This window comes from Neoarius graeffei, chromosome 15 (genome assembly GCF_027579695.1).
Source record: "Neoarius graeffei isolate fNeoGra1 chromosome 15, fNeoGra1.pri, whole genome shotgun sequence".
Lineage (NCBI taxonomy): Eukaryota > Metazoa > Chordata > Actinopteri > Siluriformes > Ariidae > Neoarius > Neoarius graeffei.
The window spans coordinates 76,508,153-76,520,315 of NC_083583.1; the positions used below are offsets into that span (position 1 = coordinate 76,508,153).

At 40.7% G+C, this 12,163-nt stretch overlaps 1 protein-coding gene across 1 annotated transcript in view; it reads right to left on the reverse strand.

Annotated features, from left to right (window-relative positions):
- Positions 1 to 4,506: 4,506 nt before the first annotated feature.
- Positions 4,507 to 12,163, reverse strand: part of LOC132899076 (mucin-5AC-like) — a 39,749-nt gene continuing 32,092 nt past the window's right edge. The window contains exons 29-33 of the mRNA XM_060940713.1: positions 8,145 to 8,233; positions 7,766 to 7,907; positions 7,610 to 7,679; positions 7,391 to 7,502; positions 4,507 to 4,617 (exon numbers count right to left, since the gene is read on the reverse strand). Coding sequence (XP_060796696.1) covers positions 4,507 to 4,617; positions 7,391 to 7,502; positions 7,610 to 7,679; positions 7,766 to 7,907; positions 8,145 to 8,233 — 524 coding nt within the window. The remainder of the gene's footprint in view (positions 4,618 to 7,390; positions 7,503 to 7,609; positions 7,680 to 7,765; positions 7,908 to 8,144; positions 8,234 to 12,163) is intronic.

Consider the following 12,163-nt stretch of genomic DNA (forward strand, 5'->3'; position numbering starts at 1 on the left):
CAACTGGAAACCAGAAACGAAAAAAAAAACATATATGTCAATGCATCTCACTGAAATGACACTGATTAACGTCAGACGGCATAAAAGGGGTGGAGCTGGGGTGCAAAATGGCTTGCAGAGGAAGCAGCAAAGGTAGGCAGGTTAAAGCAGCTTAAATAAGGCACTCTATGAGAGATATGCCAATAGAATGTGTAGACGGGGATCAGCTGAGCTGAAAGCTTGATGTGGGCTGGCTTGAGATCAGCTACAGTCAGCTGATATAGCTGGGATTGAGGGCTGAGCTTGACTTCATGGCCTGACAGAACCACACTAAGCTCAATTTCTGTTCAGGACCACTTTTGTCAAGGAACTTTATTGACATTGCAATATTTGCAACAAGTTGTATTTGGGGCGGCACGGTGGTGTAGTGGTTAGCGCTGTCGCCTCACAGCAAGAAGGTCCTGGGTTCGAGCCCCAGGGCCGGCGAGGGCCTTTCTGTGCGGAGTTTGCATGTTCTCCCCGTGTCCGCGTGGGTTTCCTCCGGGTGCTCCGGTTTCCCCCACAGTCCAAAGACATGCAGGTTAGGTTAACTGGTGACTCTAAATTGACCGTAGGTGTGAATGTGAGTGTGAATGGTTGTCTGTGTCTATGTGTCAGCCCTGTGATGACCTGGCGACTTGTCCAGGGTGTACCCCGCCTTTCGCCCATAGTCAGCTGGGATAGGCTCCAGCTTGCCTGCGACCCTGTAGAAGGATAAAGCGGCTAGAGATAATGAGATGAGAAGTTGTATTTGGTGGGTGGCTCTGTTTTGGGACCTCCCTGCCCTTCCACATGCATATGTGGAAAGCCTTGGGGTAGAGAGAGCACACCTCCCTGCCCTACCATGTGCCTAGATGGAAAGGCTAAAGCAGGGAGAGCCACGGCAAACCCCCCACCCCCATCCAAACTACCACACCAAGCAGACCTCCCTGGCCTTCCATGCTTTCATTGAAGAGCCAGCAGGAGGAGCTCGCTGAACTATTAAGTAGGAAGCAAGTAAAACAAAGATGAAATATGGTGAGGTGAGTTGAAGCTTCACAGATTGATAGTTGGGGTAACATAGCTAGTAAGTTTATACAGCGAGCCTGAACAGCTATGCAATAACATTTATTGCTTAATCTAGTGCAGTTTGAATGAACGGGGCAGGTCAGGCTGGATGGCACTGCCTCTGGGCACAGTTGACGAAATGCTGAAATTCAAAGCGGGACAAGAATTGGCCTTTTGCTGTCCAAGTCTAGAATATGGGCTATTCAAAATGATGAAATTATCCAATGCAGAGAACCATATGAGGTGCATCACGAATCTATTAATAACAGAACTGAGGAGTGCCTTTTGCTAATGATGTTTACAGCTGCTGCCTCACTGCCACAAAAACAGGATTTGCTTTCTTGACCAGTGTTTACCCACAGAAGAAGAGCTACATGATTGGGTAGATTCCATTAGAGCAGTGGAAGAAGTGTTAGCTGACAAGGATGACAATTCTTTTGGCCATGTATCAGCAAACCACTGATTATTGAACACCCCCACCACCACCACCAATGGAAGGGGCTGCATCTGTGAACAACTTAACTGTGAATGGAGATTCCAGGTTTTTGTTATAGAAGAATAAGATACCATTCCATTTTACCCAACAAAAAGAGACTAGAACTGGCATTCAGATCTGCAGCCTGTATCCAAACTCATCCTATCATGGAGTTCTCTACAGAAGTAGAGAGGTCAAGAAGCCTGGATACAAATAAAAGGGAATAACGCACATTGCATAATTAAGATGCCCAAACATAGAAATAATCCCTTTCTGAAAGGGCTATTGCCTCCTGTACTTCTCATGACCTCTCTGAACTGATTTGATTTTTCTGAGAGGCAGCTGTCTAAAGTGATGCCTAGAAATACTATAATCTGGAAAGGGCCTGATGTTTCCTCTTCAGATAGAGGAATACCCACACAATTTGTAAATATATGTTAAGCTCTAAGATACATCAGTCTGGGTTTGAACTGAGTTGTCCTCTAGCAAAAGTCATCTATGACGTGAAGCATGAAAGCAGTTCACAGTTGTTAAGCAGGGACAAGCAAAGAGCCTCTGATGAGGTGTCAAATATTTTGGGCTGCTGCTATGAATGAAGGTGAGGCTGACTGAGAAATATATCCTATCTCTCCATTCAGACAAATAAATACCAATGCAAAGGGTGTGAAGGCATGACATGAATGAGACTACTGATGCTTTGAGCTTCATCATTACAAAGAACAGATAAAGCTATAATTAGGGTCTCTCTCTCTCTCTCTCTCTCCACAAAATGTTTACAGGGAGCTATACCTATAGGGTTAATGTGAGTTGTCAGATTAAATAATTGGTTGGTGATGTCATCGTTCTGGCCCCACGGCTAATTTTGGATCATGGAGGATGTAAACAAACCCACTGTTGCTGAGAAACATGAACTTGTAGAGGGAGTTGACCAGACTCCAGAGCTTGGATTCTGGAGTTCATGGTGGCAAGTGATGCTGGATGTTGGACAAAGCTGACAAGGAGTTAGTCGGGTCTGAAAATGCAGCTGCTGGGCTTAGACTTGCGCTCTCTTGGGCCGTGGAGCAGCAGGAGCTGGGACTTTGAAGAGGTATGGCAGTGTTTTCATTTTCAGCGGCTTCCCTGGGAGCAGAGGAGCTGAAAAGATCTGCAGCTGGGGCTTGATGCAGATGCCCCCCGTGACAATGTAAAGAGTTCCTTGAGGGAAGCTCCAAGTGGAGCCACAATGCTATTTATTAACAAGATTTCTAGAAGCCTAGTGCAGGCCATTCATTAATCCTGGGAGCAGAAGACATCTACTTGCCAAACGAGAGCTCTGACAAATAGAAATGGTGCTCTCTTGTAAAATGGCTTGCAGAGGAAGCAGCAAAGGTAGGCAGGTTAAAGCAGCTCAAATAAGGTGCTCTATGAGAGAATGTGTAGAAGGGAATCAGCTCAGCTGACAGCTGATGTGGGCTGGCATGCAATCAGCTGCAGTCAGTTGATGTCACTGGGATTGAGGGCTGAGCTTGACTTCATGGCCTGCCAGAACTACCCTATGCTCGATTTATTTGATATAATTCCAGTTCATATAACCACTATGAATTTGTACACAATCTTTTGCCTTTTGACTTGTATTCCTTATATATTCCTTAGCATAAACAAAGATATGTTGAAAAAAGCAAAATTGATATGGAAAAATATTCAGCCACCACATATTAATAACACAATACTTTTCTGCAAACTGTTGCATTTATAGCTTTGGGATATCGACAGTAAGAAGTAATTAGGTTTTTGCAGCCTTATGGTTCAGTTTTGCCCCGTTTCTTTTGCCAAATCATCTTCAGTTCCTCAAGGTTATGAAGGTTTCTCTGATGAACTCACAATTTTAAAATCCTCCATGAAGTTTCAATAGGGTGTCATGGCTTTGTGTGCTCAAGCCTGGCACAGCTAGAGCGGCCACGTATGTCCACACCCACGAAGCACGTTGTGTGCACCCTGGGACATTTGATCTTTTGATACACCTGTTGCTGATTTGGAATGCAATCAATGCATGCTCATATAAGGACACTGACTCAGTGACTTTGCAAAGTATTATCCCTATCACGATTGTCACATTTGTTTATAGACAAACATTTTTATGTTTTTCTTACTCTGACCTTGCCTCATGTTTTGTTTTCGTAATTTGTACTTCAGGGAGGATGAGCTCTTTGCTCTGCCACAAGGCTTCAGAGAGGATGAGCGCTTAGCTCCACTGCAGGGCTTCAGGGAGGACAAGCGCTTCGCTCTGTCCACCGAGCTTAAGGGAGGTCATCATAACTCCGGGGACCATGCCAAGATCCAAGCCCATGTCCAAGTCCATGCCCATGTTAATGCTGGTACCCATGCCAAGGTCAGAGTCTAAGACATGAGTCCATGCCCGAGTCCATGCCCACGCCAGGGTCCATGCCCATGCTCAAGCCCAGCGTCATGCCTGAGTCCTTGTCCATGCCTGAATCCATGCCCATGTTCGACTTCATGCCCATGCTGACACCAGGGTCCATGCCCATGCTCAAGCCCAGCGTCATGCCTGAGTCCATGCCCATACCTGTTTCAATGCCCATGTTCAAATTCATGCCCATGCTGAGGCCAGGATCCATGCCCATGCTCAAGTGTAGAGTCATGCCTGAAACCATATCTATGCCTGAATCCATATACAGTGCAGGGTCCAATCCCAAACCCATGTCTACTCTGGAACACAAGTCCATGTCTAGTCCAGAGTCAGAGTCCAGCTCCATGTCTATTTCTGAGCACATGTCCATGTCTAGTCTGGCACTCACGTCCATGCCTGAGCCCATATCCAGGCCTATGTCTGATCTCACATCTAGGACTGAATCCGTGTCTGAGTCCACACCCAAACCCATGTCTATGCCTGAACCCCCAACCATCCTCCTACTCATGCTCTCATAGGATTTCAGCTCCCAGAGGGAGCTCTTTGGGGAGGGGTTCTGTCATGCCTTCACACACTCGAGCCTGGCGCAGCTCAAGCAGTCATGCATGTCCACGTAGATGAAGTGCATTGTGCATGCTTTGGGATGTTTGATCAGTGGACACACCTGTTTCTGATTTGGAGCACAATCAGCACACTGATATAAGGACACTGTTTATGCAGTGACTTTGTGAAGTATTATCCTTATCACAATTGTCACATTTGTTTCTAGCCATGTTTAAGTCTCTGGTTAAATCACTGTTTTCTGTTTGCTTTTGGTTTAGTTTGTTTTTGTTACGCTGAGCTGTTTTCATGTTTTGTTTTGTTTTTTGTAATCAGTATTGCACACCTGTAAAATAAAACTCTTCCTGCATTTACATCCATCTACTGTTGCATATCTGACACAGGGTTTAAGTCAGGAGATTGGCCGGACCATGCAAGGCCTTCTTGAGTTATCGTGGCTGTATTATTGGGGATAATGTCTTGTTGAAATGTTCATCTTCCATACAGATTCAGTTTCTTGACCAATGAGATTAAATTCTTCTCTAAACTGTCCTGGTACATCACTCCATTCATATTTCCTTCAATGATATGTAATCCCACCATATCATGACGCTCTCCCCTCTGTGTTTCACTGTGGATATAGTGTTTTTGGGATCATACCCACAGCCCTTCTTTCTTCAAAAATGACAAGCTGAATCATCAACAAAGGGCTCTATGTTTGTTTCGTCTGACCAGGATATATTGCTCTAAAGGAGTTGTGGTTTGTCCAAATGCTTTTAGATACAGATCTCCATGCTTTTTTTTCTTTAGCAGAGGAGTTTTGCATGTGGTGTAGGAATGGAGATGATTGTGGTGCAGTAGATTTTATATTGTTCTCTGTGTAAATGTTGATCTTGCTGTTTTCAGGTCATCCTGCAACTTTTTTCAAGTGATTGTTGGTTTCTCTGTTCCCTTTCTTATCATTAGTCTGAGAGTGCGGTGTGAAATCTGTGTGGTTCACCTGACCTAGGGAACATTTATTTATGGTTCCATGAACTTTCAACTTATTATTGAACCTGTTGTTCTGACAGGGATGTTTAAGATCATCAGTATGACTCTAACATTTACATTCGAGTGTTATTTACAATGTTGTTCTAAGAACTTTCAGAAGCCCCTTCACATTCACCATGATTGCTACTTGTGTGAAATCATCCCATCCAGTGGCCGCATCTTTTATTATTGCACCAGATGCAGTTAGCAAGAGAACTTTTTTTGCAGCACTTTGTTCATATTTCTATGTACAAAATCAAAACACATAACGTCTATAAATTTGAAGTGGATACATGTGTTGGACTTATATTAAATAACAAATACATTGGCGTCTCAATATGTATTTACCTTCACTGGGAATCTGTTCCTTTTGTACAATTTTGTGTATAATGAATCTGTACATGTCATGTTCTTCTAAATTTTACATAATTTATTTCATACATTGATCATGTTCTCAGTTTTCTTACCTTATATACTGTGCCATTAAATACACAGACATGTTCAGGCACTGTGAAAAGAGAAAGAACAGATTTTTATTGCATTATTTCTAACTGTATGAAACATTTCTATGGGGGAAAATACTTTTTTTTTTTTAAATTTGCACTCACCACAGGTGTAATTTAAACAGCAGCCTTTTGGTTCATAATTTAGACTGAATCCAAGAGGGCAAGTTATCTTCTCAGGACAAAGACTGACATTACACACTATGGAAAAATATAATATAATTCAAGCATGTAAATGATGTGTATAATAACAGCCTTTGAAGATTATAATATCATTGATGAGCTGCAACTAGAAAAGCACTTGTGTGATACAAGATGTTGCATATTTCTGCATTACACAGTCTTTGTAATGTAAATGTCACACTGTCTTTTAGTCTGTATTTTAGATTTTGCATGTGTTTCTTTCAGGTGAGTTTTGGTATGAAATACGTTAAAATATAAGTGATTAAAATATTCAAACTCACCACAGATGTCATACTGGCAGCAATCCACAGTCTTTTGGACCTTCATCTGTCCTAAATTTGCATCACAGTTAACAGGCTCATGTGTAGGACATGGCAAACGCATACAGCTCACTGTCAGACTCTCTTCACACGTGCAGCTCAAACAACCTGAGACCCAAGTCTCATTGACCTTAAAGGAATTAGTAAAGTGCTTGTTATTTTTTTTTTAATCACTCTTTGACCTTAAGGGAATTAGGTGTTGCACGTAATTATGGTAAGACTTTCAAGGAACAAATTCAATTATTTGTCAATTGGCTAAAATATAACATTTGAATTTGTTGTCTTTTACCTTTTTCACTTGTCCATGGTACTTGCATCCTTATTTGAAGATAAAATAAATACAATTACTATCTAAGCCAATACTCTCTATTTAACTAGATACACAGTAGATCTACAGACAGATGACAAATTAAAGGAAAAGCCAACATAATGTATCTTCATAAATTGTTGAGCCCCTATGCCATGAACCACCAGAACAGCTTCAATGCACCTTGGCATAGATTGTACAATTCAGGAACTGTGCTGAGTGGATGAACCCCACGCTTTCAAAAATGTTTCCCTCTATTGGTGTTTTGTTGATGCTAGTGAAGAGTGCTGTCTAACATTCAGATCTGGTGACCGTGATGGCCACAGTATCTGAATTGTGTTATTTTCATATTCATCAAATTATTCAGTGAGCCTTTATTTTATGTGGATGGGGCGGGGTTATCCCAGTAGAGACCACTCCCATCAGGATAGAAATTACAGTCATATAACAGAGAAAACAATACAATAGAACCAATTTTAACTTTAATGTATCACCTGTCTGGAGCTTCAACTTTAGTCATAAAATTGAAGACTTACCGATATGACATTTGTTAACACACACATTTGAATCTGGACTCAACTCTATCATGCCTTCTGGACAGTAGCAGCCTTCCCACAGCATACTTTCCAAAGCACTAAATGCACTGGGTGTACTGATAAATTTGGTATTAAATCTGTAAAGGCAAACAATAAAATATCACTGTCATATAATTTTTGTAATAATTAAAAAAAAACAATAATAAAGCATTGTTTTGTTCCTGTGTGTTAGATGGCACTTTACCTTAAATCACAAGTTGGTGGAATCTGAGGTCCACAAGCTTTGTACACTTTGGGCTTATTACACTTGAAATCTACACACAGGGGATACAAATATTTGTAACTGCTATTAGCAGATACCGTATGTCATTAATTGTTATGTCACTTTAATTCCACTTACCACACACGCCATTCGTGGCTGGCCTCCAGTCGATGCAGCTTCCTGCCAGAGCACACTGTTCAGCATACGCCTGCAAACTGGAACAACCGATGGTCTGGTTGTTCATGTGGCACACATCATAGTTGCAGGCTTCCTCATAATACTTGTATGGGACAAGCTCATGGCATTCCTTAAAGAGCCTTTTAAAAAGATCCAGGTTAGAATAAAGCATGTAAATTCAGGCAATCATGTCTTTTTGTTATTAAACACTTAGGGTAGTTAGATAATGTTGAAAAGAGGCAAAATGTACTTACTTGCTAATATTTTGACAGATTGGAGCATGGGTGCATGGAACTGGTGGTGGTACAGTGTGTGGACAGACACTGTCATTACTACTGACATTCCAATATGGAGCCATTGCTGCACAGGAGGAAATAATGGTGCCATTTGGTAGGCGACAATCCTCTGTCTGGTTATTACTGCATGTTCCTAAAGATGGATAAAAAGCAGCTTTATTAGAAAAAATTACATGAATAATTCACAACAGCGCTTAACACTCTCACTTTATTTGATATCAATTTCATAACAAAGTTATCATTAGTTTTAGTTGTTACTTACTGACTTACTATTTTAACCTGTTCTTCTCTTGATCTCAGTAGTATTCCTCTGCAGCTTGAATTCTTAATTCTTAATTTGAATGCCCTTTGTGGGGATTTTATTTTTAAACACCTATTTATCCCTACATATTTGCTTGTTGCATTTTATATATATGATTATACAGTACATCTACTGTATATACCAACATATATATCAATTTAGTCTATCCACATTCACTGGATATGAGCAATTGTGCACTCTGATAGGCTAGTAGTAGAGTAGCCAATCAGCTCACCATGAGTAGAGAAAAACAAAATGGTGGAGCATGTTGCTGAACCAACTGAGGATGAAATAAAAACTCTACATGAAAACAAAACTGCAAAAATTGTTGTCAAGTATTTTAAAGAAACAGAAATAGCTAAAAGAATATAGTCCTGTCCCCCCCAATATCTCCTGTTCCACACTCCAGCCCAGTCGGTGGCGGTAATACACCTTTAAGTTGGTTTGCCAACCACCAAAAAAACCCTAAAGAAGAAGAAAACCCCAAAAAATACAAAAAAAGCAACAAAATATGGAATTAAATGTTCTTACCATCGAATACTATCTTTTTTTTATTTTTCAAGAATTATTATGATAACATTTTTTCACAAATTACTATTGTTGTTTCACCGGTTTGTTTACATTCTAAGTGGAAATGATTTTGTCAGACATTTTGTATAAAGATTTTATTTATTGAATTTGCAAAAATTAAAAATGCTCTGCTTCTCAAAATCCAGTGAATGTGGATAGAATAAAACAGTTATTCCACTCAATCTTGTCGTACATGGCTTAGAGACAACTCAGTGCTATGCGCCTCGTCGCATATCAGCTCATGTATGACTCAATTTTGTGGAATAATAGTCATCTACAGTGGTGCTTGAAAGTTTGTGAACCCTTTAGAATTTTCTATTTTTCTGCATAAATATGACCGAAAACTGTTGATCAGTCCTGCACACCGGCTTGGAGGAATTTTAGCCCATTCCTCCTTACAGAACAGCTTCAACTCTGGGATGTTGGTGGGTTTCCTCACATGAACTGCTCGCTTCAGGTCCTTCCACAACATTTCCATTGGATTAAGGTCAGGACTTTGACTTGGCCATTCCAAAACATTAACTTTATTCTTCTTTAACCATTCTTTGGTAGAATGACTTGTGTGCTTAGGGTCATTGTCTTGCTGCATGGCCCACCTTCTCTTGAGATGCAGTTCATGGACAGATGTCCTGACATTTTCCTTTAGAATTCGCTGGTATAATTCAGAATCAATGATGGCAAGCCATCCTGGCCCAGATGCAGCAAAACAGGCCCAAACCATGAAACTACCACCACCATGTTTCACAGATGAAATAAGGTTCTTATGCTGGAATGCAGTGTTTTCCTTTCTCCAAACATAATGCTTCTCATTTAAACCAAAAAATTCTATTTTGGTCTCATCCGTCCACAAAACATTTTTCCAATAGCCTTCTGGCTTGTCCACGAGATCTTTAGCAAACTGCAGATGAGCAGCAGTGTTCTTTTTGGAGAGCAGAGGCTTTCTCCTTGCAACCCTGCCATGCACACCATTGTTGTTCAGTGTTCTCCTGATGGTGGACTCATGAACATTAACATTAGCCAATGTGAGAGAGGCCTTCAGTTGCTTAGAAGTTACCCTGGGGTCCTTTGTGACCTCGCTGACTATTACACGCCTTACTTTTGGAATGATCTTTGTTGGTCAACCACTCCTGGGGAGGGTAACAATGGTCTTGAATTTCCTCCATTTGTACACAATCTGTCTGACTGTGGATTGGTGGAATCCAAACTCTTTAGAGATGGTTTTGTAACCTTTTCCAGCCTGAGGAGCATCAACAATGCTTTTTCTGAGGTCCTCAGAAATCTCCTTTGTTCGTGCCATGATACACTTCCACAAACATGTGCTGTGAAGACCAGACTTTGATAGATCCCTGTTCATTAAATAAAACAGGGTGCCCACTCACACCTGATTGTCATCCCATTGATTGAAAATACCTGACTCTAATTTCACCTTCAAATTAACTGCTAATCCTAGAAGCTCACATACTTTTGCCACTCACAGAAATGTAATATTGGATCATTTTCCTCAATAAATAAATGAGCAAGTATAATATTTTTGTCTCATTTGTTTAACTGGGTTCTCTTTATGTACTTTTAGGACTTGTGTGAAAATCTGATGATGTTTTAGGTCATATTTATGCAGAAATATAGAAAATTCTAAAGGGTTCACAAACTTTCAAGCACCACTGTATCTATCTATCATTACGTTCACTAATACATTAGTTTGACTTGTCTACTAGTACTAGAGGTTTTCCATTACTTAAATGAATTTTAAAATATAGAATATACTGTAGTTAAAGACTTTAAAATGGTTTATTCTCAAATAAAATCATTATTGTCATTTATGAATGGTCACAGAATGTGTGCAGAATGTTTGCTCAGAAAAGTTTCCATGTCGGACTGTATGGAAACAAAAGATCAGGCACAATTAATCTGCATATTTCACCTTTAAGCATTATATTTAGCAATTAGAATATGAACTTACCACACTGTCCTTCAGTGTTTCCATGGAACTTTTGCCATGGGAGGTTGATGAAAAACATCATGCCAGTGAAGGTGACCTGTGCATCAATTGCTGGTATAACCACAAGTGATTCAATACCATTGTCTGTAACTCGGAAGTACTCGTTCTCATATGGTAGAGAGACTCGTTTGTGGTTGATGTCAATCTGTTCAAAAATAAGATCTGTTTTTCCCAGGTTTAGCCATAGCACATTTCCATTACTAAAGACCTCTAAGCATAGCTATAATCATTAGTTTGGCATGCTGGTCCCCCACGCCACCCCCCAGTACTGTTGAGGTGCAAAGCGTGACATATTTGACAAACACAGGTACTGATGGAACTAAAGTTAGGAAAATACTGTCTGAACTGAGCTTTGCCTAGTGTTTGATTACACAGCATTAAGACAGTCTCTCCAAAATGGTCATATTGGTTGTTTCATTGTGCAATTTCTGAATATGCTTTTAATCCTAAATCTACAGTGGGGCAAAAAAAATATTTAGTCAGCCACCAATTGTGCAAGTTCTCCTACTTAAAAAGATGAGAGAGGCCTGTAATTTTCATCATAGGTACACTTCAACTATGAGAGACAGAATGGGGGGAAGAATCCAGGAAATCACATTGTAGGATTTTTAATGAAGTAATTGATAAATTCCTCTGTAAATTAAGTATTTGGTCACCTACAAACAAGCAAGATTTCTGGCTCTCACAGACCTGTAACACCTTCTTTAAGAGGCTCCTCTGTCCTCCACTTGTTACCTGTATTAATGGCACCTGTTTGAACTCATTATCAGTATAAAAAACACCTGTCCACAACCTCAAACAGTCACACTCCAAACTCCACTATGGCCAAGACCAAAGAGCTGTCAGAGGACACCAGAAACAAAATTGTAGACCTGCACCAGGCTGGGACGACTGAATCTGCAATAGGTAAGCAGCTTGGTGTGAAGAAATCAACTGTGGGAGCAATTATTAGAAAATGGAAGACATACAAGACCACTGATAATCTCCCTCGATCTGGGGCTCCATGCAAGAGCTCACCCCGTGGGGTCAAAATGATAACAAGAACGGTGAGCAAAAATCCCAGAACCACATGGGGGGACCTAGTGAATGACCTGCAGAGAACTGGGACCAAAGTAACAAAGGCTACCATCAGTAACACACTACGCTGCCAGGGACTCAAATCCTGCAGTGCCAGACGTGTCCCCCTGCTTAAG